This window comes from Hydractinia symbiolongicarpus, chromosome 11 (genome assembly GCF_029227915.1).
Source record: "Hydractinia symbiolongicarpus strain clone_291-10 chromosome 11, HSymV2.1, whole genome shotgun sequence".
Lineage (NCBI taxonomy): Eukaryota > Metazoa > Cnidaria > Hydrozoa > Anthoathecata > Hydractiniidae > Hydractinia > Hydractinia symbiolongicarpus.
In genome coordinates, this window is record NC_079885.1 from 12,108,892 (window position 1) to 12,132,303 (window position 23,412).

At 32.0% G+C, this 23,412-nt stretch overlaps 3 protein-coding genes across 5 annotated transcripts in view; 1 reads left to right on the forward strand and 2 right to left on the reverse strand.

Moving 5' to 3' along the window:
• Positions 1-1,586: 1,586 nt before the first annotated feature.
• LOC130614589 (NEDD8-activating enzyme E1 catalytic subunit-like) lies at positions 1,587-11,723 on the reverse strand. The gene is given in 18 exon segments (XM_057436019.1): positions 1,587-1,763; positions 2,109-2,163; positions 2,381-2,444; positions 3,656-3,756; positions 4,725-4,806; positions 5,073-5,109; positions 5,571-5,735; positions 5,928-5,954; positions 5,957-6,029; positions 6,363-6,442; positions 7,311-7,389; positions 7,670-7,734; positions 9,343-9,386; positions 9,578-9,658; positions 9,900-9,982; positions 10,252-10,332; positions 11,188-11,290; positions 11,692-11,723. Coding segments are annotated over 18 exon segments (1,344 nt in total). The 3' UTR covers positions 1,587-1,671.
• An 83-nt stretch (positions 11,724-11,806) lies between these two features.
• Positions 11,807-23,412, reverse strand: part of LOC130614588 (GTPase Obg-like) — a 49,941-nt gene continuing 38,335 nt past the window's right edge. For 2 of the 3 annotated variants that reach the window (XM_057436017.1, XM_057436016.1), the window contains exons 4-7: positions 20,918-21,095; positions 19,331-19,555; positions 17,829-17,967; positions 14,962-17,679 (exon numbers count right to left, since the gene is read on the reverse strand). In XM_057436017.1, the coding sequence (XP_057292000.1) occupies positions 17,318-17,679; positions 17,829-17,967; positions 19,331-19,555; positions 20,918-21,095 (904 nt within the window). In that variant the 3' untranslated portion in view covers positions 14,962-17,317. Of the gene's footprint in view, positions 12,517-14,961; positions 17,680-17,828; positions 17,968-19,330; positions 19,556-20,917; positions 21,096-23,412 lie in introns of those variants that run through there. The other variant, XM_057436018.1, reaches the window with a different exon arrangement.
• On the forward strand, positions 12,755-14,981 carry LOC130614590 (uncharacterized). Its single transcript, XM_057436020.1, has 2 exons — positions 12,755-14,004; positions 14,092-14,981. The coding sequence occupies exons 1-2, from the start codon at positions 13,797-13,799 to the stop codon at positions 14,625-14,627; spliced, it is 744 nt and encodes a 247-aa protein (XP_057292003.1). The 5' UTR covers positions 12,755-13,796; the 3' UTR covers positions 14,628-14,981.

The window sequence follows — 23,412 nt, forward strand, 5'->3', positions numbered from 1 at the left end:
CGTATAGCTACACCACACACCTTCCGCGACACCTGTGTAAAAATGCATTAAATTTTTCGAATTTTATGGGTAAGGCGCTATTCTAGGGGGCGTTTAAATAAGGGCCGTTTAATGGGTAGTTCTGTGTGCCCACACCCACCCAACCAAAATATTAACCCGCCTACCCAAAATATTTACACATCCATCCCATCCAGCTAAAGTACTTACCCACCCACCCCTACTTACCCCCATCCGGCCAAAATAATTATCCACTAGCCCCCACCGAGCAAAAATCTCCACCGCAATCGACCCCAAAACAACTTGTTTATAAATAAGGAAGCATTGATCTGAATTACACCCCGTTATTTTTAAGAACACATAATGCAGCACTGGTTTAAATAGCACGGGTATTTCTTTATTATTAGAACGCTCGACTTTTTTTTTAATCCGAAGCCTTCAAAATGTTTTAAATCTGTTCTTAATTTTCTTCTTATTTTGTCATTTTTAAAGTTTAAAGTTTAAGACATTTCAGTACTTCTTGTCAAAGCCTTAATTTTCTTATCATGTTCTTATCGATTATACCTTTAATGAATGATTTCCATAAATAATATTTTTTTTCACAATTTACCTTTGTGTAATAAAAAACTTCACCCATAAACATACAAAGCACACAAAGTACATAATCTCCCGCCAATTTGATGGCCGTCGTTAAATAACTCGCCTTGAAGCAAACCGCCCTTCAGCTCGCGAGATTAAGGAGCCAATCAATTTTAAGCTTCAACCGGCCAGTCCCGAGCAACTTATTTCGCCCTAGCCATTATCAGAAAGCGAAAAAGAAGCCCTAGGGGCGAAATTGAGGTTTAAGTCACACATCAAAAAGCGAAAAAAGCTCTGGGAACGAAATTGCGTAAAATATAAAAAAAACATTTTATTTTTGCAATACCTTTTTCAGCAATTGTAAAGAAACAGTAAGATTTAAAATTGCTGAAAAATAAAAACAAAATGAGAAATATGGCAAAGCTGAAATTTTACTGGTTTTCTTTTCTTTTTCTTCTGAAAAGCAGAACAAACATAGAGTAATATATTTTTTTACAGAATTGATCGTCACTTGTTTGTACTCAGATTATTGGCCGCAAAAATTTGTAATGCACCGGGAAACGAATTATTTTTAACATTTAAAACAAAAGAACTGTTTTATGCTAAAAAAAGTGAAAAAACTATAAACACTTCAGATTAACGATTCGGCTTTCCCTGTAATTATATGTTGAAGTGTAGGGGAATCCACCGTTTTACAAAGAGTTGTAATACTCCCCCCATTGTAACACTTTTTATATTTCAGTGTAATAGCTCAGGTAAAAATTGTTCAAAAAAATTGCGAAAGTTTACTCTCAATGTTTCTCTTACAAACCGGATTAATAAAAAGCTCAATAGCAATTCTATTTTCTTTTTAAAAGTGTTCATTTGCAATATTTTGTCGTCGCGATATTTAGTAAATTGGGTCACTCGTAACACTTACCCAAATTTCACCATGTGCTCCCTCGTTAAACTTTTTTTGGCGAAAGATCCTTTCATTAAAGTTACGAAGAGTAAGGATATAAGACGCGATATAGATTGATTGGATATTAAAAACAAGTTCTTCATATTAACAAAGTAATTTTCAAAAAAGAAGAAAAAAAAAAAAAAGAATAAAATTTACAAATTTAAATAAGAAAGTCTAATACGAAGAGGTTTCGGTGACGTTACGTCAGTGACGGTAATTTCCTGATTATTGCTCAGACCAAGCTCTAAATAAATAAATAAATAAATAAATAAATAAATCATTAACGTCGACAAATTTCCCCTAAGTTAAAAACTAGTATTCGCCACATGTTAGCAATTCACAACATTTTTAGTCGCCAGGAACCTACATGAGAACAAAATTTTTACTTCTAATTCTTAAAACTGCTTTTCTTTGAGAAATATCAAAATGCAACAATAAGTTGGGAATTCTTCTCTTAAAGTCAATAAAATGCGCTCATTCACATTTCGCAGTTCTTGCAATTTTCAGCGCATAATATTCAATCAGAAGACATCGTGTATGAAGTAACATCGTCTACAAGTTAAGTGAAAGATTGGAAAAATATTTTTACCTCGTAAAGTTTTAGGTAAATTTTCCCGAGTAGCTTCTTCTAAAGAGGGAATATTCTACAAGAGAAGAAAATAAATTATAACAATCTGATTTTTTGGCTCACATTTTATTGTTACCCTGGTGGTCAAATAACGTGCCAAAATCTCAGCCAACTTTAGAATATGGCGCCTCTTTTTCAGACATTACATTGCGTCAAACTGAAGAGACGAACTTAACCTCCGGCTAATTACTTTTTGAACAAATCACTTTTTAAACAAAACCACAAGCAATTACCGGTATATACAATGTTTTATTCTTTCCGTCCAGTATGGTAGTCGCGCCCGGAGATTTGAGTTGCCTGTCGTATAAAAATATATAAAAATAAATTTACAAACCGTCAATAATTATATTTTAAAAAGAATTCAGTGATCGTTTTTTTTTTATTAAGATTTATAAGTTTAACTTCTTATTTTCACTATCAAAAGGAGGAGTAATTACAATTAAAACAATTTTATTGAAGTCGACCCCCACCCCTTTCATTGATGAATGCGAGCATACATAACGCTGTCAGTGAAATAAAAAATGCCTTAGTGAGCAACTCTCAACAACAAAAACAGGTTGTAAGAATTTCTTTGTATATATAAACAAGATTTTGTAATCTGAGAATAGAATGTCTGCAACACAAAGAAGGTGTGGTGGACGCAAACTGGGACAAAAATATTGTCTAAAAACCTTAGCTGGCACAGTGGTTCGCTACAACCCCCCTTTTTTTGCTTTGACTTTTTATTGGACTGACTGATTTGACAACCGTCAAACGACAGCTTGCCACATATAAACCATTGGTTGAAGTGTGACTTAACTAAAAGACTTGAAAACCTAAAAATTTTATTTAGAAACGAACTCTCCTTTTGATGGTACTTGTCTCTCACAAGTCAGCAAAAGATTTTTGGGCACGTACTAACACATTAATTACTATTGAGCACACGCAATAATTGGAAACAAATGAGACATTACATTACATAACATGCAACATACAATTTCCGTGAAATTAGTTTAAATATTTCTTGAAAAAATATCCTTATAGACAATAGCTTATAAAGCTTATCGAAACACAATTAGTTTTCGACCATTGTTTAAACTAGAAGAAGGCGTCAAAATGAACAGAACCTCGCAGGCGTTATGAGGCGTAAAACAGGTAGACGAAGTTTATGCTGGTTGCACTTTCTAACGCGCCCCATAAAGGTGACCCTAATTTATGTCAGGGCCTACGAAGGTATCGAAATACAGGAAAAAGGACATACTGCAGAATTAGCAGCAATTAAATTTTTTTTTAACATTTTGCATTTAAAGATACAAGTCCGTTGTGAACAGTGACATGTAACAAGTGTAAAATGCACGAAGTTAATATAAAAATAACCTGCAGACAAGAACTTCAACATTAGCCTTGTAAAAACATATTTTGAAAACATACTATGATTAAATCGACATTGAAAAGCAAGTAGTCATACTCGATAAGATTTTTTATTTTCGGTATTAACGGAGAAGTACTTTCAAATTATAATGACTTACAACATCGGATTGTCTTTAAGATGTTGCAAAAAGTCTTTCAAAGTCGACTCATTTTTCAGAGACACGTCAACTGGTTTCAAACAGCAAGCTGGGCAATTATCCTAAAATTAAAAGAATCAACCTGAAAATATTTTTTAAATGTCAGTGGGTTTTTGAAGCATCACAGTAGTAACAAGTTATCGTGAGTGTGAGAATGAAAGAAAAAAAGTGACTTCTAGAATAAACTCTTTCACAGAGCATTTTATTTAGTGATAAATTCGACAAAACCTGAACATGTCGAAACACAAGTTATGATAATTTTGTTCGACAGAGTTTTTTTTTTACATGCTTAAATATTGAGTAAAGTAATGTATTAACGTAACCATAATCATAACAAGAATCCGGTCTGATCACACACTCAGATTAATACAAGATGGCGGAGAATTAGTTGTTAGTACGCGTACTTAAAATATCCTGAAATGTTTGGGGGGGAAAAATGCAGATGTTGGTGTTTTCCTAACTTTGAACGTATGTGTCCAGGGATCGATGAAGTAGGCTGACACGTGATATGCAAGTTTCGGAGGATTGCGACAACAAAATCACCAAAAATTGAGACGAGATTTCGGCGCAGCAACAAAAGCATGAAATAGATGCTAGGCGAACGCCCTTCTCCGGTCCCTCTGCTGTATTATTCCGCGAACTCACTTACTGAAGATAACATCATAATAAACAGACAGGCAAAGCTGATTTGAAGCAAAAAGGTCCGGGTTTAAACACTGTGGTTGACATTTTTTCACTTTTTTCTTTTTTTTTTCTTCTTATCTTTTATTTCTGTATTTCATGAAAAAATATTGTTTTTTTCATTTTATAAATATAAAAATGTAGATATTTTGCTTAGTAGCTACACTGTGATACGGTGGCCAGTCGAACGAGAGTGATTCTGCCGCTTAAAATCGCCACTGTCAATTTGTAAATAAGCCGGTTACAAAGAATTGCATTTTTGTTATCCGACCGCCACCAGAAATCAAACACATTTTTACTTATAATTATAAAATTTTACTTATTAAAACATGTTTCAAAAACATCTTACTTTTTTCTCAGCTTCAAATGTGTATGTATATACTCCATGTGCGTCGTTAAAAATTGTATAATTGTTCATCGGAGCGTAACAACTAAAAAAAAATTTACAGATTGTAAAAATTGGATAATTGGACACGGAGGAATTTTTTTAAACTTTAATGCAAGGTCAGATTTCACAAGTAAGAGTCGGTTCAAATTGGAAAACAGTATCTTCGTCAAGTCCATAGAGAAAACAAGAAAGAAGGAGGTCATGTGGCGTCTCTCCGGTCGGGAAATATCCGATTTTAACTGACGCCTCTGTTAACCTCTATTTAAGGAGTTGTAAAGTAAAACAGAAAAAATACACGTGTTTACGTACAATGTGGCGACCTTCAGCACTTCTGCTGCACACATTGCTGAAAAAAATGTTAAATAAAAAATACAAAGTCTGTTCAAGACAAGAAAAATACCTAAATTAAAACAGCAAAACGGAATAGAACTGAACAGGAAAAATAAATTTGATTGGATACTGCTAATTATTCTATTGTATTTATAATTTTTTGTCCACAAGAAAAATTAAAATGATTTCAACTTTCAGTTTGGGTCAAAGCGGATTGGAACGGAAATGTTTATCAACCAATCAGATTACACAAATCACAATTGTCCGTTCTGATCCACTGTTTTTGAGTGAAATTCACCTTCAAACACTCTAAATTGTACTGCAAATGAAGATGAAACTCGTTTGTGGTGATAACAAACGCAAACAATCACCACAAAATAATAACCGCTTTAATCATCAACCTTAACAAACACAACAGGTCGCGATCATAACACACGTGTGAGTTCACAAGTTCAAACAATCAATGCATTAATTCACCCGCGATAATAGCGTTTGTGGACGCGACTGCAGGAATGATATTTTTGATGACACCTTTCGTTAACCTGTACGTCACACCTTCAATACCGTACAGCGATGCTCTATTATAAGCTTTTTCGAATATCCATTTAACGTGTTCAGGATGGTCTCCGTCGATATTCACACCTAACAAAAGAAATAAAGATAAATAAAAACAAAGTTAACAAAACAGAACGTGTTTAAGGAGGACAGTTGGCTACAACTAATTGTAATAAACAGAATGGAGTTGCAAAAACATTATGTGGAAATAGGAACACAAATATTTAACAGATTATTCCCCCCCCCCCCCCCCCTAAAAAAAAATTACAAAAAACCTACCATCAAAAGGCTTTTCTTTCGGCATTGTATGATTTTCACATATTCTATGCAATGTTCTGGAAGACGTGGAGTATCAGCAATGGTACACATTGGATAATTCACCTGAAGTAACAAAAAGAATACAAAATGCAAAGATCACCACACTTGCAGCCGCACATCCAAAATCAAAATTCTCGATACACCCTACCTATAAAAATGATTGCAGAACAAAGTGACATATAATTTTATAGTCACTAACTCGTCAGAATTGAAAAAAAAAAGTTTTCAAGTTCAACAATAAAAAAAACCCTGTTTGAAACATCTTGATTTTGACAGATGATCACTAAACAGAAGATTTTTATTACAACCGACAGGCTGCTTTCAACCAAAACTCGATTTAACAATTAAAAAAAGTATAAAATTCTTGCTTACTTTAAAATGAATTGGATTACTCACCTGCTGAGGAAATAAATCTAAATTACACTCGATACAAGCAGTGAGACCTGGCATTATAACTCTGGCATTTCCTTTGAAACCTGAAAATTAAAGGTGGTTTAACCGTACAGACTCTCTCCAATCCCATTCCCTGTAACTCAAATATCTCCATAATTCGAAGAAGTCATATAAATTCCTGAGTTTCCTTCTCCTAATTAAAAAACAAATTTTAGGTTCCTTTGGGAAATTTTCTCTTTATAATTCGAAATCTTATCTAATTATACCGTTAACCGTGTAAACTGACCATCATAATAACATCATCGAATTTTAAATGCTCTGATAATTTGTTCTGTTTTATCAATGTCCATGACAAGACTTATCATTGAAGATATTATTTAGGTTCGTTTGTTCAGTATTCATATTACTGTGGAAAGTTTATTATTTCTTAAACATGATAGTTTAGTAGGCGACGTTTCGGGAGATCCTTCTCCCATCATCGGGCCAATGATGGGAGAAGGATCTCCCGAAACGTCGCCTACTAAACTATCCTGTTCAAGAAATGATAAACTTTCCACAGTAACAAGACTTATCATTTTAAGAAGGAAAAGTTTTTTTTTAAGTTTTTTACTATATATTTTGTTATATTTTAAGGTATGAAAGCACAACTAGACTGACAAGAAAATTACCTAGATACACGTGATTTGAAGGTTTTCTCCAAAAATGAAGGCCTGGCAGATACTTTGAGTAAGTAAAAATTTAATGCCTGAACAAAGAAACTCGAATAAGACTACACTTATGCCCTTTATTGCAAATCTAAAAAGTTGGTTTGAAGTAAAAAACAGCTAACCTTCAGTATTATAAAATGCAGCCATGGATTATTCTTCATAAGGAAACAAGTATATAAATTTAGGTATATAAATAGTACATAAATTGTAAATAGTAAATAAATAAAAAGTATATAAATTTAACCTTCAGTTCCACCATCTATCCATGGTACAACAGAAGTTTGATCAAGCTGACCACTATCGTCATATTGCAAAAGGCTCAACTAAACAGAACGCAACGATAAAAAAAATCAGCCATTAGATAAAAAATCCTAGCTTTCCAATGGTGCAAAGATTGTTTAAAAAGTTTAAAAGCATAAAAAACGGTTTATTTCCTGACAAATAAAGAATATCGTTTATCTAAGTTTGGATGAATTTTAAAATATCACACATTTCCATATACCTTAATACTGTTTTGTTAACTGACAAAATTGTTGTACAATCCATATTCATTATTAACATAACAAAAAAAATTAAACAACTGAAATAAATGACACTTTATACCAGCATTCCATTGATCCATCGTCTGGCAACAACTGAATCCAACCCGCACACAACAAAATTGAAACCTGCATAAAAAAATCGATTTTGTGAAAAAGCACGCATCTGACACAGTGTACATAGAACAAGACGTATGATATAAGTAAACAACCTCGCGAATAAAGTTTACAAGAAGCTGTCTATTAAATTGTGATTTTTGTTACAAAGTTAGACACGACATTTTGCTATTCAGATAGGCAATAATATTTGTTACGCACTACGCAGTTATTTTTCAAAATTGATTTGCGAGATCTTTTTGAACGGAAAATTCCTCGAAAAGGTAATTTTCGATGGGTCAGTCTGGGGTAAACTGACTGACAGAAAGAAGAAAAACCACAAGCCCCACCTAAAATTTGCGAAATTCAGTAATTCAGTCCCCCCCCCCCAAAAAAAAAACCAAAAAAAAAAAAAAAAAAAAAAAAAAAAAAAGGGAGGATAAGAAAGTCACTCAGTGAGAAAAAGCAAAATAAAAAAAAAATAATGTATGAGTAAATCTTAATTGTTCGAAAAAAGAAATAGCTGCAGTTAAAAAAAATTATTACCAGAATTGTCACAAACAGTAAACTTCGATAAAAAGAATCCTGTGCACTTTTGGCGCGGAGACAATTAACAACAAACGGAATCGGAAAATTTACGTTCTTTCGGAGTGTTTCCGAAACCATATTTCACTACATTGGCGTGTCATTAGCGTAGCGAAAAGAATTTCGTTCTTGTTATTATCTATATATGGTGGAGCGTCTTCGTTTTCCTCTAAGTATTGCTTTGGAAATTTTATTTTTCGCAGACTACTTTTCGGGCATTTGGGGAGACCTTAATTCTGCCTAGATTCACTTTTTAAAACTTTGGTGGAAACACCTTTAATTTACAAGTTAGTTAAATAACGCTTTTGAACACTTATCTTATCTTTTTAAAAATAAAACAAAACAAGATATTAAAAATGCACAACTATGAAACATCCACAATGCGACCCAATTCTACAATTTCTGCTAACAAAAATACAGCGTATCATCCATGGTTAAAAGTCGCGCGATTGAAACGTTTATGGTCTTAAACGGCATTTAGGTGACAAAGAATCAAAATTTTGATGTCACCATCATGTTAGCATACTTTTTTTGTTATCTGTGCCAAATTTTGTCGAAAATAAAGTAGTTTTAATTTCGGACCAATTTTGGCCTAAAATGACATTTAGGTGACAAAAATCAAAATTTTAATGTCACCATCATGTTCAGCATACGTTTTTTGTTAACTTTGCCAAATTTTGTCTAAAATAAAGTAGTTTTAATTTTTGGACCAATTTTGGCCTAAAATGACATTTAGGTGACAAAAATCAAAATTATGATGTCACTATTATGTTCAGCATACCTTTTTGCAATTGACCATTTGGGACATTTAGTTAGTTACGAGTTGGAAACCTATTCTCGCAGGCGAGATAGTAAAAAGAAAAAAAAAAAAGTAAAAATAGTTACCAAGATGAGATTCGAACACACGACTACTGCCGTGTCGGTGCTTAGAGAGGCAAAAATTTCCATTCTCGTAGGACATATTTGCGTTTTAATACAAGCTCAAGAGCTTGTAATAAAATTACTGAAAAAACAATGACCTTTTCATAAATTGAATGCAAAAAGTATTTTACATACCTCGATAAAATTCTTCATCAAAATCTTGTATTTTACAGTAATGACTGAGTTAGTTAAAGAAAACATCTGCAACATTACTTTACGTAGGGACGAAGCATTTTGAACAGAAATTTTTTGGCACGTGTTTAAGATTATGAGGATGCAAATTATTGCAATAATTATTGCTATCGTACTAAAAAAAACCAAAACATGAACAGATATATAGTTTTTACAAATTACACGGTTGAAAAGATACGGCTTTACGCAGCAGCCTTTAACTCGATTGTTAATAAATTGTGCAGCTACAACAGCTTTAGATTTTCCAATGTCTTTTTGCCTAAGAATGCGATAGTTCTGTATGAATTATTGAACTGAACATGTTGGCAATTCTTTTGTCAATATCATTAAAGATCTAACAATAAATAGCATGTGTCAAATGGCAAAAGTCTATGAGTACCCTTTAACATAAAACTTTTTCTTTGACACATGCAAAAAAGACATCGCCTTTATTTAAATTAGCGCTAGTATGCTTATTATCACCTATTGTGGGTGGGTAAAAAAAGGCGTTTTTTAATTACCTGAACAAGAATTGTCTGTTTAAATTTGAAAGATCTATGGTATCCATATCAATAACATCGATGTGTTTAAATCCTGTCAATGCCTGTAAACAAAATAAATTGCTTTAAAACATACAGGAAACTGCGCAGCGAAAAGTAAATTACTTGTCGCTTGACAGTATAACAGTCAAAATTTTTCACAACAGTGTTCAATATACATGTAAAAGCGGTAATGTTTACCGAAAAAAATGACACATTTTTTCTACACGCTTAACAGTAAAAGGAGATTGTTTTAGTATACTATTTATTTAAATGTCTACAATCACTGGCAATGAGGAAAACATAAAAATAACAAGATAAAAAAAAAACATACCAAGTCTTTTAACAACTCACATCCCAGGCCTCCTGCACCAACGACCAGTATCTTTATATTTTCTCTCAAGAAATCATAACCCTGAATAAACAAATGGAGATAGAAAAAGAGGTACAACATATCGTTAAAGACATTTGAAATGTTACCATCTATACATACTATAGATCTACAGTTGTCTCAAGCAGCACGTGCCCAAGAATTCCTAATATTTCCGAATTTTGAATGGCATTTTTTATTTATTTTGACCGAAAATGTCAGATAGAATTCGAATTTTGTACACCTAGTTACAAAGTGCACAATTAAGAACAGCAACAACAAAAAACTTTTTTAAAGCATTTTTGTTAGCATAACTTCGTAAGGTAATCTTTCATAGAAATACAACATCACAAAATCTTTCCTCCATGCACTTTGGTAATAATGGCTTCTAAACCATGTAGCCAGGCTGTTTTCCCATGTAGCGCCTGGATAAACGGTTTATAAGTTATTTAGTACCTGGTAACCTGATGAAAACATAGGATACTATAGCTCAAGTAGATCTAAGTCACAAAAACATTGGCATTTAGATGAAAAATAAAATACATGTTTATGTATACAGAAACCATGTCTTCTGACAATGTAAACGTTCGGTCAACCGAAGGAAAAGAATTTCTTTTCGAACACAATGAACACATTCTTATAGTTCCATTCTGAAAGTTCTAAAATCTGCCGTTGGTGAAGTGGTTATGTTTGTTGTGAAATCAAACAAGTAATTGTTGGAATTAACCCGAAATAAATGAAGCTATAGACATCACATTAAACTTGCTTTTTTGAGAGATAGTTGATTATTCGGGAGTGGTGTTTAGTAGATTTACGTGAAAGAGCTGTTCACACCAATGACGTCTGTTGTGAATATATTATACAGACAAACATATTTATTTTTTAAAAGGTGATACTCACATTAGGATCTGCTTCAAATTGATCACTTGATAACGGTCCATTTGTTGATAACAACTTACGATAATTGTTCCAACGACCAGACAGTGAGTTCGAGTCTGTCTCCCTGAAACACAAGAGCTTCTGTTATAACAAAATGTCCTTGCTTTTTAAGTTTTACTGAGTAAAACCCTTTATGGATGACAATTTGTGAATTAAGTCGTTTTAACTGTGTTGTTACTAGCTGTCTGAAAACCTGTTGTCTTTTCGTGTGTTAATAACACTAAAATCATCTCAATGTCTTCTGAATATCCCTTTATCTTTGCTGGATCTCTCATACATTTCCCCGACCTTTTTTTATCTGTTCCATTATTCCTTTTATCAATCATATATGGATATATATTATTGTGTCCACTACACAAAAAGCCTTCCTTAATGGTAACATTTCAGTAGATTGGGATTTTTTATAAACCATCATTACAAAACCTGACAATGAGTGAATCATCACGTTACAATATAAAAACTTACATTTGATCTTCAACTTCTGCATCAACTTCCATTGTTTTCATTGCTGTTCATTTGTTTATTGTTATTTACATATTTATCTATTATAATTAAAAAAATGGCATCACAATGTTTGAATTAGAACAACATGCTTTTTCGTCATTTAGTCAAATTAAGAGGGGGAACAGTAGAAGTTTTATGCTTTACCATAAATAATATTATTGCATAGCCTATTTACAAATTAGCTTATTAGTTTGTGGCACCCAAAACATGCACTTCAGTTATAGTAATTTTTTAATGCAAATTTATCATGCTGTAAAACGCACAGATGTAACAGAAATTGAACCATTTGAAAGTAACCCACAATTTGGAGATGATACAAAAATTTAAAATCAAGTCTTTACGCATCTTTTTATATTTTATACTATTAAAATCTTACAGACTGAAAAATGAAATAAAATATATAATAAACACGAAAGGAATTCTGACAATAATACATCAAAATTAATCCTAAACAATATGGTAAATTTTCAGAAACATTACATGATGAGACTATAATGCAAATATTTTTATCTTATCAAACATAAAAAACTGAGTTCGAGATTCAAAGTAGAATACCCAAATCTGGGCGTTGCCTTTTTAAACCATTCACACATGTTGAAAAAACCAAATATTGATAGGTAAATATTACAAGTATTAAAAAATATATTCACAAAGCTTCCTGACATACTGCTTACATTGGCTAGCAAAGATGTCATGTTTTCTCTAATTATGCAAAGTATTGACATGGTATTAAAAATATAAATACACAAGTTATAAGTCTGTATGACATCATAGCATCTGTTTACCCTAATGTGAACAGTGTAACAGGTTCAGAGTCAAAACTTATAAGGGGGGGAAAGAACACTCTGTCCTTATGACATTAAAAAATCTTGACGCATTGTCATTGACAGTACACCAAATCAAAACATTTTTAAAGAGTTCTAGTTGACAAAAAACAATGGTTATTATTATTTCTTCTTTTCATTATCAAATATTTATAGGTGAAACAATGAACACATGATCATGCATGCTCACTTGCAAAAAATACATTGGTGACAACAGCAGTTTGGTATTCAGATTGTGTATATGAAATATAAAATAAGACAAAATGTGTAAATCATGTAAATGTGCTGTACTGTGAAATGAAATGCTGTGGAACCAACACTGGCCAATAAAAATATTCTATAATGTCAGTATGAACACAAATGTTTTGTGTAAGCAAATATTCAGGTGCTGGATATGCATAAGTAGAAGATGCAATTAGCTGAGTAATCATTATCTGCCTGCTTACAAATGAAAGAGGTTGTTTCAAGTGATATGTTATATCTAAGGTTCTGAAGGGCATGGAACTAAAAATTTGTAGACTTTTTCAGATTCTGAAGTTTTAGTCAAGACAAGTAAGTTTTCATTTTAAAAACTACATAACGAATCACTTTTTTGTCAGAAACTTTTTGAATGGTTCATTTGGCCTTACTCTGTTAGTGACAATTAAAGTAAATCCTATTACCAATTCTTCACATACTTGATGCATGCTGAATGACACATATTGAAAATCACCACTTACATATGAGATATGGTTATATAAATGTAGAAACATCTTCACAAAGATGTAAAAGAAGGTGTTCAAGTGTTTAAGTTAAGTCTTTCTTAGCATATTGGTGGGCATGCTGGTAGTATTAGGACATTTTTTTTTTACTATTTATCTTATTATAAGCTTGTTTATAAAAATAAAGTGTACAAGGGGGTATGCAATTCCAGTGGTTTCTGAAGCTGCAGAGACTTTAATGGTTTATAAAATCAGTAATAATTCAGCTAAAAAAGATTAAGGTGCTTCTCTGTAAGCTTTTTTCTGAAATTTTACACCACCACCACCACCCTGTCTCCCTGCACCCTAGCTGATCTGTCTTTTCGTCAAGAAATAAAAATACAGGACACTCTCCAATCAGAGGACAAAGTTGTGTGTGTATAAAATGAATTATAAAAAAAGTGAGGTAAGAATCATATTTCCATTTTTAAAGGGGGGATTAGGGATGTACTTTCAGAGTTAATTATTAATATACCATACTTTGAAGATATGTTACATTGGCATGGTTTTGAAAGAGCAATGTAGTGGTGATGCAGAAATCAATTTAACAAACGATGAAAGAGAAATAGTTACGTGGCGCTGTAATTTGTCTTTTACTGTGGTGGTAGAAAGGATTTGTAATCAACACTATTCCAAATATGTGAAAATCTACACATTACATCAACGAAAATGCTGTGATCCCTTCAAGTTGCATAGGAAAACAGTAACAAGTAAGTTTTCTCTCGACTGTGTTTTTTCGTTGTGATGAAATAATATTTTAGTACAGTATTTACATTTTATAATACATTTTTATTTAGAGAGATTGTCAACAGTGACAATTAACTTAGCAAAGCATATGAGGAATAGAAACTTTGCAGACACACCTGGCCAGAAAATTTGCGATAACTGCAGGAAAAAACTTGCTGCAGAAGAGGATTTATCTCAAACAGAGGATGAAGAGTTGGACAATTGTGGGGAAGATTATCAACCACATGAAATACAACAGTCTTTCAAAGACAGCACACTTTCTGACTTCAGAATCTCTCCAATAAAGAAACACAGTAAATCAGAAAGACATAAGCACATTGAAAGTAAGCAGAAACTAGCTCGTGTTCAGGAAAAACTGAGCTATGAAGTAGGGCAATGTTACTCTTTGGCATCACCTTCTTCAAGTCCAGTTTTTTTAAAAAAAGAACAGTTGTCAGAATTCAATCAACTGGAGAGAAAAGCTAGGAGTTTCGAAGAGCTTATACATCTAATCAAAGAGAAAATCAACAATACTACTGATAAAAGAGAAATCATGCGCCTCCTAACAATTGTCCCATCTTCTTGGACCATCAGGGGAAACAATTAAAACTTTCAGTGTAACCGTACGATGTGATGGCATTTGGAGGAACAGTGAAAAGAATCACAGCTGCTGAAAGTCTGAGACGACCTTACAAGGAACAAATCCTCTCAGCAAAAGTTATGTTTAATTTCTGTAAAGATAAAATAAATGGCATCACATTCTTTTACTCTAGCAAAGAAGAATTAGAAGAAACAAGGAGTAAAAATATTGGCTGTTGTGATTATGTAACTGTCACACGCACTCTGTCATCACTCTCTTTCTGACTTTCAATAATCGTACATTTGTATCAAGCATTGTGATGGTTAACCTTAAAACTTACAGTTTGTGAGTAATATAAGTTAATAGAGCATAGAGCTTATCATAAATCTCGATACAAAAAAAAAGTAGTCTTTTTTTAAATGGCACCTATTTTTAGGTTTTTATGCAAAACAAAAGGAAAATAAATAAATATACTCTGTCTTATAAGAATGTCTGGATTTCAGCTGAACGTGCTCAGTTTTTTTCAAAATCTCGGTCTCAATGTTCTTAAACACCAGGTCCTTATGTATTTTGTTTTCTTGCTTACATGAAATCTTGAAAACTAATCTTGCAAAATTGTTCAAATTGTTTACCTAATGAAAGTAATCTCAATGAAATTTTTCCAAGTGTCGATTTGTGAAAATATAAAACCAAAAATTTTGTTTTTGACCTAATAAAAAAATTTCACATTATTTTCACTTATTAAAGTTAAAGTCGACATGACAAGCATTTTGTGGACAAAATTTTACAGATTTTTTTTTCTAGGCAGCACGTCAGTAACCATTTTGTGCTTTCTTCAAACAACAATTTTTAAATTGTTTTATGAAATGATCCTCTCAAGGAAAATTTTTTTTTGACTGAGCAAAATCACTGGACAATTTCATTTGCCAGAAAAAACACCAAGATGGTAATTCTTTGAATAAAAAAAATAAAAATTAGTATATCATCCCTTTTAAAATTCCAAAAAGTAAGGTTGATACCTTACTTTTTGGAATTTTAAATAATTTTTTTAACAAATACAATATACAATAGAGGCAAGAACATTCCAAAGGAAAATTTAAAGTCGAACACTTTCCCTACAAAGTCAAATTAGCATCCCAATTCTGAAATCACAAATGTGTAAAAATGTGAATTATAAATACTTCCAAAACTACCCTCACTTGAAGCCTGGCTAATGTTATGTTCACACATGTTGTTTAAAAATAAGGTACACTTAAAAACTGGAGACACAGGATATATACCAGCAACATCACCATTTTGGTAAACAGCTTGAAATTTCACGTTTTTTGGAACAAGTCAGCAGCCAGTCAACTAGCTACTCATATCATTTTTAAAGCTAGCTAATACATAGCTCATTTAACACCAAGAATAATAAACAAAAGCATTAGACGGTCCAATAATACATGCTATTATCCCATATTATCACCAAATATTAATAACAATCTATATGACAAAATAATTTGGCAAATATAGCAAGTAAACAAACCATATCTGCACTTCTTTACTGCAAACTAAAAATTTGCTCATAACTAATCTCGTTTTCATGTTATTTGGTAACTTGGTATGTATATTACACGGAACAATAATGGATATGGAAATAGGTCTATTAAAAAAAGTTAGCAGCCCAAACCCCCAGTTTGTTTTTGATCTCCTTGATAGGCAATCAATGTTATTTTACACCAGTCAAAAAAATGCTAAGTTCACCCCTAAAAGGGCAGCAGCGTTTGGGGGTCAATGGTAATATCTGCTAAGAAAATGACGTTTTTTGAGTGAGAATGATGTTGGTGTAGGTAAAAGTGTATCTGATAGGTCAGGACATGGTAAGTAGAGGTGGTTTACACAGGCGTGGGTGAAACAGAGAGGCAGGAATATAAGCTTTCGTGCTTAAAGAAAATTGTAGCAGATCTTTAAATGTAATACTATTTTTCTGCAACAACGTATTTTTGGTAATTTTCATTAAACGAAAAATGTATGGAACTAACGTTCTCTTGTATTTCCAGTTCTTTTTTCAATTCAAAAATGCTTCATCTAATTACCAGGGTTAAAAAAGGTCGATTTTTTCCTTGGACTTTAACACAAACAAATTTTTCACAAAAAGAGTTTTCCTTTTTTTAAATTAAATTGACCTTTTATGAAACCATTGTAAAGCATTACTAAAAAATAAATTGAACTAAAAATACGTAAACTAAAGCAATATTGGTACACCGTAACATAATTGCATAAATGAAGCAACATGCGACATGCACATAAATCCATCATAAATTTACTGAACATAATAAAAGTGTTAAACAGAGGCAATACCATTAGACAACAGGTACAAGTTAAGTTAGTAGTGAGAAGAACATGTTTGCAAAATGGATTTTAGCAAGTATTTATTATTGCATTTTCTTTGCTGAAGCATTGCTACCAACAAAATTACATTGTCAAAAAATTAGTATTAAACAATGAAAAATAGTAATTAACATAAAAAAAAGGAGTGTTATTGTTTCGTTTGTTTTTCAATTTGTTGATTTTATGGATAGTAATTAGGTTATTCATATCTTTAAAACACATTAGAATATTCAATATTATTTTTATTTAAATGTTTTGATTTGGTTATCACCAAAAACCCAATATACTTCTTATGCAGATGAAAATATGATATAGACATTGCATAAATTGGGTAGACAGATGCGATTTCATATAACCCTACTGCAAACATTATACAAAAGAGTTTTTAAGTTTTCAATATTTATACAATATTTACCTGAAACCATAACAACTGGCATACTGACATCTGCTACTAATGAATTATAAACAGCTGAATTCCCTTCATTAAGTAAATCAATTTTGTTTGCAACAACAGCAGAAGGTAAAGATGGCAATTCTTTTTCATACAAATATAATTCAGATTGCAAAGTTCTTAGTTGATCTAATGGATTAGGCTGAGAAACATCTATCACGTACAGCAGGCACTTACAACGTTCCACATGCCTTAAAAAAACATGACCAAGGCCTCTGTTGTTGTGAGCTCCTTTAACCAGGCCAGGAATATCTGCAACTAAAGAGTAAATAAATGAAAAGCCTAGGATATTTATCTATGAAATAAAGTTAGTATAATGAAGGAAAATAAACTTTGGAAGTGTTAAAGAGACCTGGTTACCATCGTTTAAGCTGCAAGTTTATGTACCATACACTATTCACACTTACCAACTATACTTTTTGAATTTGGGTATTGAACGACTCCAAGATTTGGCTTTAGTGTTGTGAAAGGATAATCTGCAACTTTTGGAGTGGCACGAGAAATTTGACATAATAGGGTTGACTTTCCAGCATTAGGTAGTCCCACCTGCAAACAATATTGTTATTTATATTTTAAAAATCTTGACTGAAACAAAATTAAACTTAAAAAAATGTTGTTAGCATTACAACCACAAAAAGGTTGCCAAACTATTTTCAAACACCCATTGTTTTTTATTATAAAAGTACAAGGTTTAAACCAAATGTTAACTATATAATCATAATTTCAATCCAGATCTGTTCTGAAATCCGCTATAAAAAAATTAAAAAAGAAATTTCTGAATTGACAAAAGAACAAGCGAAACTTCAATAGACATAACTGGATTTATAATATCAGAAAAAAACTAATAATCAAATCCTCAGAAAAGTTTGAAAATCCTTATTTTTGAATCATTTTGACTCATTATGATGGGAAAGAAAATTATTAAAAAAATGACTTTGTCACATTTGAGGGTCAATTGTTCTCTATCATTGTGCAAAAATCAGAATAACTAATGATTTAATCCAAGAAATCTACTAAAGTATACTTTAGGACAGCTTTTGTTCATTTTACACGAAAATCCGTCATTTTTAAGCCGATAAGATTTTTCCTTAGGAAATTGACTTTGTCACATTCGAGGGTCTATTGCTCCTTGCCACTGTGCAAAAAATCAGAAAATTTAATGATTCAATCCTGAGAAAGCTGGTAACAGACGGACATTTTATAGAACCTCACCCGTACAAGGTAGGTCCAATAAACTGAAATTAGCAAACAAAACATCCACTTTCCCCTAACATTTTAGTTGGTCAAGAAAATACAGTCAAAAATTTTACAAATTCAAAATTGTAAAATCAAAATGGAGAAATTTATATTGAATAAAAAAAAATTGAGTAGACTATTTTGAGAGACACTTTTAAGATGCCCACTACTTCTGGCAAGGCAAAAAGTTCTCAATTCATTGACAATACTGACTTTTGCGACAATGCATTACATGTTTTTTATAAGCATGAGATTTATAAACATCCCTAGGCTTAAATTTAGTCATTTTTAAGCATATGCTAAGCATTATGTAAAGCCTAAGAAAAGGTTTTTAGTTTTTTTGTTTTTTCTTTTGTGAGCAGTTTTTCTTTTTTTTCTTTATGTATGAATTAACCAGTATATAGTAAGTTTTTAAGTTGTAATTACTGATTTTCGAAATTCAAATGCAATATTTTTTTTCAAATAAGGTATTTTCAGCCTATTATGTGTTTTTCATACGCATATTCCAGTTAAATATATTTTGTCAGTAAGCATAACCTAAGCATATTTTGAGTCTGAAAAAGTAATTTTCATAAGCATTCTTAAGCCTCATTTTGGAATTTCAATTGCTTATAAAAAGCATGTATTACAGTTCAAATTAAAAGCAATTTAAAAAAAAATACGATAATCCTACCAATCCAACATCTGCAATAGACTTTAACTCAACTTCAATAACTTTTTCCTCACCAATTTGTCCTTCTGTGAACTCCTTTGGCCTGACATTCATGGGAGTTTTAAAATGGACATTGCCAAGTCCTTTTTTTCCTCCACAAACGATCTTCATTGCATCACCATCATGTATTAAATCTGCAACATGTCCACCAGATTCGTTATCTGTTATGACAGTGCCAACTGGAACCTGTTTAGAAAGCAAATAGAGATTTTAACATTAGGAGAATGCAATAACAATTACCCCCAGCATAACGAAAAATATAGCGCCTAAGTTCTAAGTACTGACTGAGCTTCCAAGGTTGGTGCAATCATAAAAGACAATAATTCTGTATTGCATTGGGTGCTCTGCCACTATTGTATTTTTTAACCATTAAAAGAAAAATTCCATGTAGAATTCAATAGAATTAACCCATATATCAAAACATTGTGACTTTTTTGAAGAGGAAAATGTGTACATGCAACAAAAATGGATAAAGATATTGAATTTAATTATTCAGTCTTACAGATATACAGAAAAGTGTAGGTGTGCAGAACATTTCCTACATTAAAATTAATGTAAGAAAAAACATTTGCATGAGTGATATTGATTTTTATGCTTGACCTAAAAACTGCAGGGCCAATTCTGTTTCAGGTGTGTCTGGAGGTGTGCGAGTGTGATCACACATGGTAGAAAGACAAGACTGATTATTAGTCAGCTAGCTAAATATGACTTGAGCTTTGATGATTTGGATGTTGACTAAGTAAACAAAAGCTGAAGGATTAGGACTAGAAATAAGGGAGAGCCATTTTTGTATTATACATTTGTTGTCCTGCATTTTTTATCTTAGCTAAAACTGGATATCTTATAACATCTTTTCATAAACCAGTTATTAACCAGCTATGTTAAAGAAATTTCTAGACAGACAATCCTACCAACCTAGATACTTCGATTGCAAAACTTGACATTGTTTTTTTCGTTTGCATAAAATGTTAAAAAGTAATGTTTTGCAGGAATTAAATATTTAAAGCTGACTTTTCTTGATGAAGGGAAATACCGGCTCATATCAACCTCTCATTAAGTTAAGAGTGCTAAGCCAATCAGATTGCCTAAAAACTGTATTGCTTGTGTGAAAAATACATACATTTAACAATAATTATGCCTAAAATTGCAACCACAATTAATCACTTTCTTTATTTACAGCACTCTGCTCCTACCTGATTGCTTTAATCAATGAAATTTTTATGTGTTTGTGGCACATCTAATTTCTGTGTAGCCCTTGAGTATCCATTTACATAGTGATAAATAAAGATAAGAACATATTAACTAGCATGTTTTAGAACTTAAGAAATGTAAAACTCACTTAACAAATTCACATTTGGCTTGCAAATAAGGAAAAAAATTGTTACTATTTGGGCAATTTAATTTTATTTGTGGATTATTCATGGCATTAGATATTCCCATACCTGCCTAACCATTTTTACATTTGGTGTGCTATAGATTGTAATACGAGTAGTGTGTAGCTCAACTTTATAAATGTAACAATCTCAATAAGCAGCACAGGAAAACTACCTTTAGAATAACATCCTTTCCGTTTTTACCATGTCTGTTTTTTTGGTGACCACTGCCTCCATTTGCTGCAATATATTGATGTTTAAGTTTGAGAAATTGTACACAATTTTTATCAGCTTCAATTAAAATACTGCCACCCTTTCCGCCATCTCCACCATTCGGTCCACCTTTTTTATCCCTAGGTTAAAAGAAGCATGTCATCTCAAATTTGTTGAATTTGTAGAAGTAATATTTTAAAACCCAAACTCATGTTCTGTCCTTATCTGTTGGGAATTCTATAGTTTATAAGAATCACTAAAAATGATAGGAACCTATCTGTGTTAGTATGATTTATAAACACCTTGTTTTACTAGTCAACCTTGATGCTTATATTTTTAACTTATTTTAACAGCTAGGGGTTATTTTTAGTATTTCAGACACATAGGCCAGCATGTCCACATTTTACGAATAAATCCAGAGTTTTTGTTAATTTAATTTCCTGTAGTGGTTTTTAAAATGACATTTTTTTTTTTAAGATTAAAGTTTTTCTTTACATCATTTAGTCAAATAAAGAGTGGCATTAATTATTAATATAATTGTTATGACAGAATTCAGGAAACCAATGTCCAATATTTATGTTCAATAAAGCAATAGCAAAGTTTTAAACATTTTTTTTCAAATAACAAAAAAATTATGGCTAGGTTACATTAAGGCTAAAAGATTTCGGTTTCTTTTTGGTGTGTAATTTTGTTCCCTATGCCTTTCAAGATTGCCAGTAGCCTGTTTTGTACAGAGCTTCTACAATGTTGTTCTGTCATTTGAAATAAATAGGTATTATTCCATTGTATTATCTTAAACTTGCAAAATGCTTCATGTAAGTTTAGAGAGCTTAAAGCGGTAAAAAAATGCAAGCCAATAAGACTTCAGAATCAGATTCTCTAAAAACAATGCGTTCGGTCGCAGTGGCCAGGCGAAAGAGTAGGATCTAATCCTATTCCATCACCGTTTGGCACGGGCCGACCAAACAAATTGCTTTGATTTTTTGAGGTTTTAAAGGAGAAGCGAACTGCGCTGCAGTAGGGCTGCTGAATAAAAGTTCAATATGGAGTGTTGATTTTAAAGACCAGACCGATTGGCTTGGTCATCTGCGCCATAAAAAAGTCCTACTATAAATTAATTTTGTTTATGTCTTTGTGAGTGCTGAATTATTTATAATTGAGTTTTTTACACATTTGATTTGAACTTAAAGATATATGAAAGATATATGAATACTTAGTTGTGAAATAAAGTTATTTATAGTAGCTATCTTAGTAGATTTTAGGATTTGGAAATCAATATTTTCTTTCTCTCGCTTAAAATTTATTTTCTGGCTGCCACAAAATAATTTTTTGTTTGTCTCTTCTATAATTTTTGATTTATTTCAACCGTTTTTTTGTTATTAGTATATCTTTAAACATTCATAGTGTATTTATATGCTTTATATATATTTTTAGGGGACGATGGATGTAGCCCTACAAATTAACTGCATGAAATATGTTTTCTTAGCAATACATCACCATAGCGCAACCTATCGTGAATCTTTAAAGTTTTAAAATTATAATAGAATTAAGGTCTTCCCATATGTACAAAAAGTAATCTGTGAAAATTAATACTGCACTACACTTAGCATTCATAAGAAAATGAAGACGTTTTAGCATATCAATTTATTAAATATTATTGCTTGTGGTGTAGTGATATCTCAGAAATGTTTTATTAAATATACCTGCAAAAGTTCAAGATATCTAAAATTTGACCATAAAGTTTGATCCTACAAGTTTAACAACAACAAAAAGAAATAGAAGTAGGTGAAAGAAACAAAAAGCTTATGACTACGTTCATCGGTTTAGAATTAACAAAAGAGACCAAATCCAAAATGCGATTCTGTTGTACTACTTAAACTAACTAGGGACCCAGAGTCGAAATTTGGGTTAAGCCACAAGTAACTGTGAAGAGCGATTAATAAAAACTGTAAACTGTTCCACACATTCAGGTGGAGCGCTTTAGCATAGTACTAGTCGATAGCCCGTGGAAAAATGCACTGCTTCGCCCGTCCTTTTTATACCGCATTGCGTGCCCCTCACTACTTACGTAGCTAAGCTACCATTACGCGTGACAGACAGACAGACGTATACGGGTATTATAATATAGGCTAGTCGTAAGCCCATGGAAAATCAGCGAATTAATTGTCAGAGAATGCTCTCGCTGAAAGTTCAACAATAAATATTACTCCGACAAACAAACAACGTGCAGCGAGTGGTTAATCAACTTTTATTGTGACATCCAGCACACAAAAAATAATTTAGACATCATTATAAAAACAAATGTTTTTATTAACATGTAGTGTGTCACAAACTTTTTTGTTTTTGTTTTTAATTTAGAAAAAAACCTCACACATTAAGTTTCTTTTATAAAATATCTTAAAGATATTTTATCTTTCGTACAAAAAAAATTCAAAACTCTAATATTACGTGAATAAA

Coding starts and splice junctions, on each gene's coding strand:
- LOC130614590 (XM_057436020.1), top strand. CDS start 13,797: ATGGTTTTGAAAGAGCAATGTAGTGGTGATGCAGAAATCAATTTAACA. Junction 14,005..14,091: donor GCATAGGAAAACAGTAACAA/GTAAGTTTTCTC, acceptor ATTTTTATTTAG/AGAGATTGTCAACAGTGACA.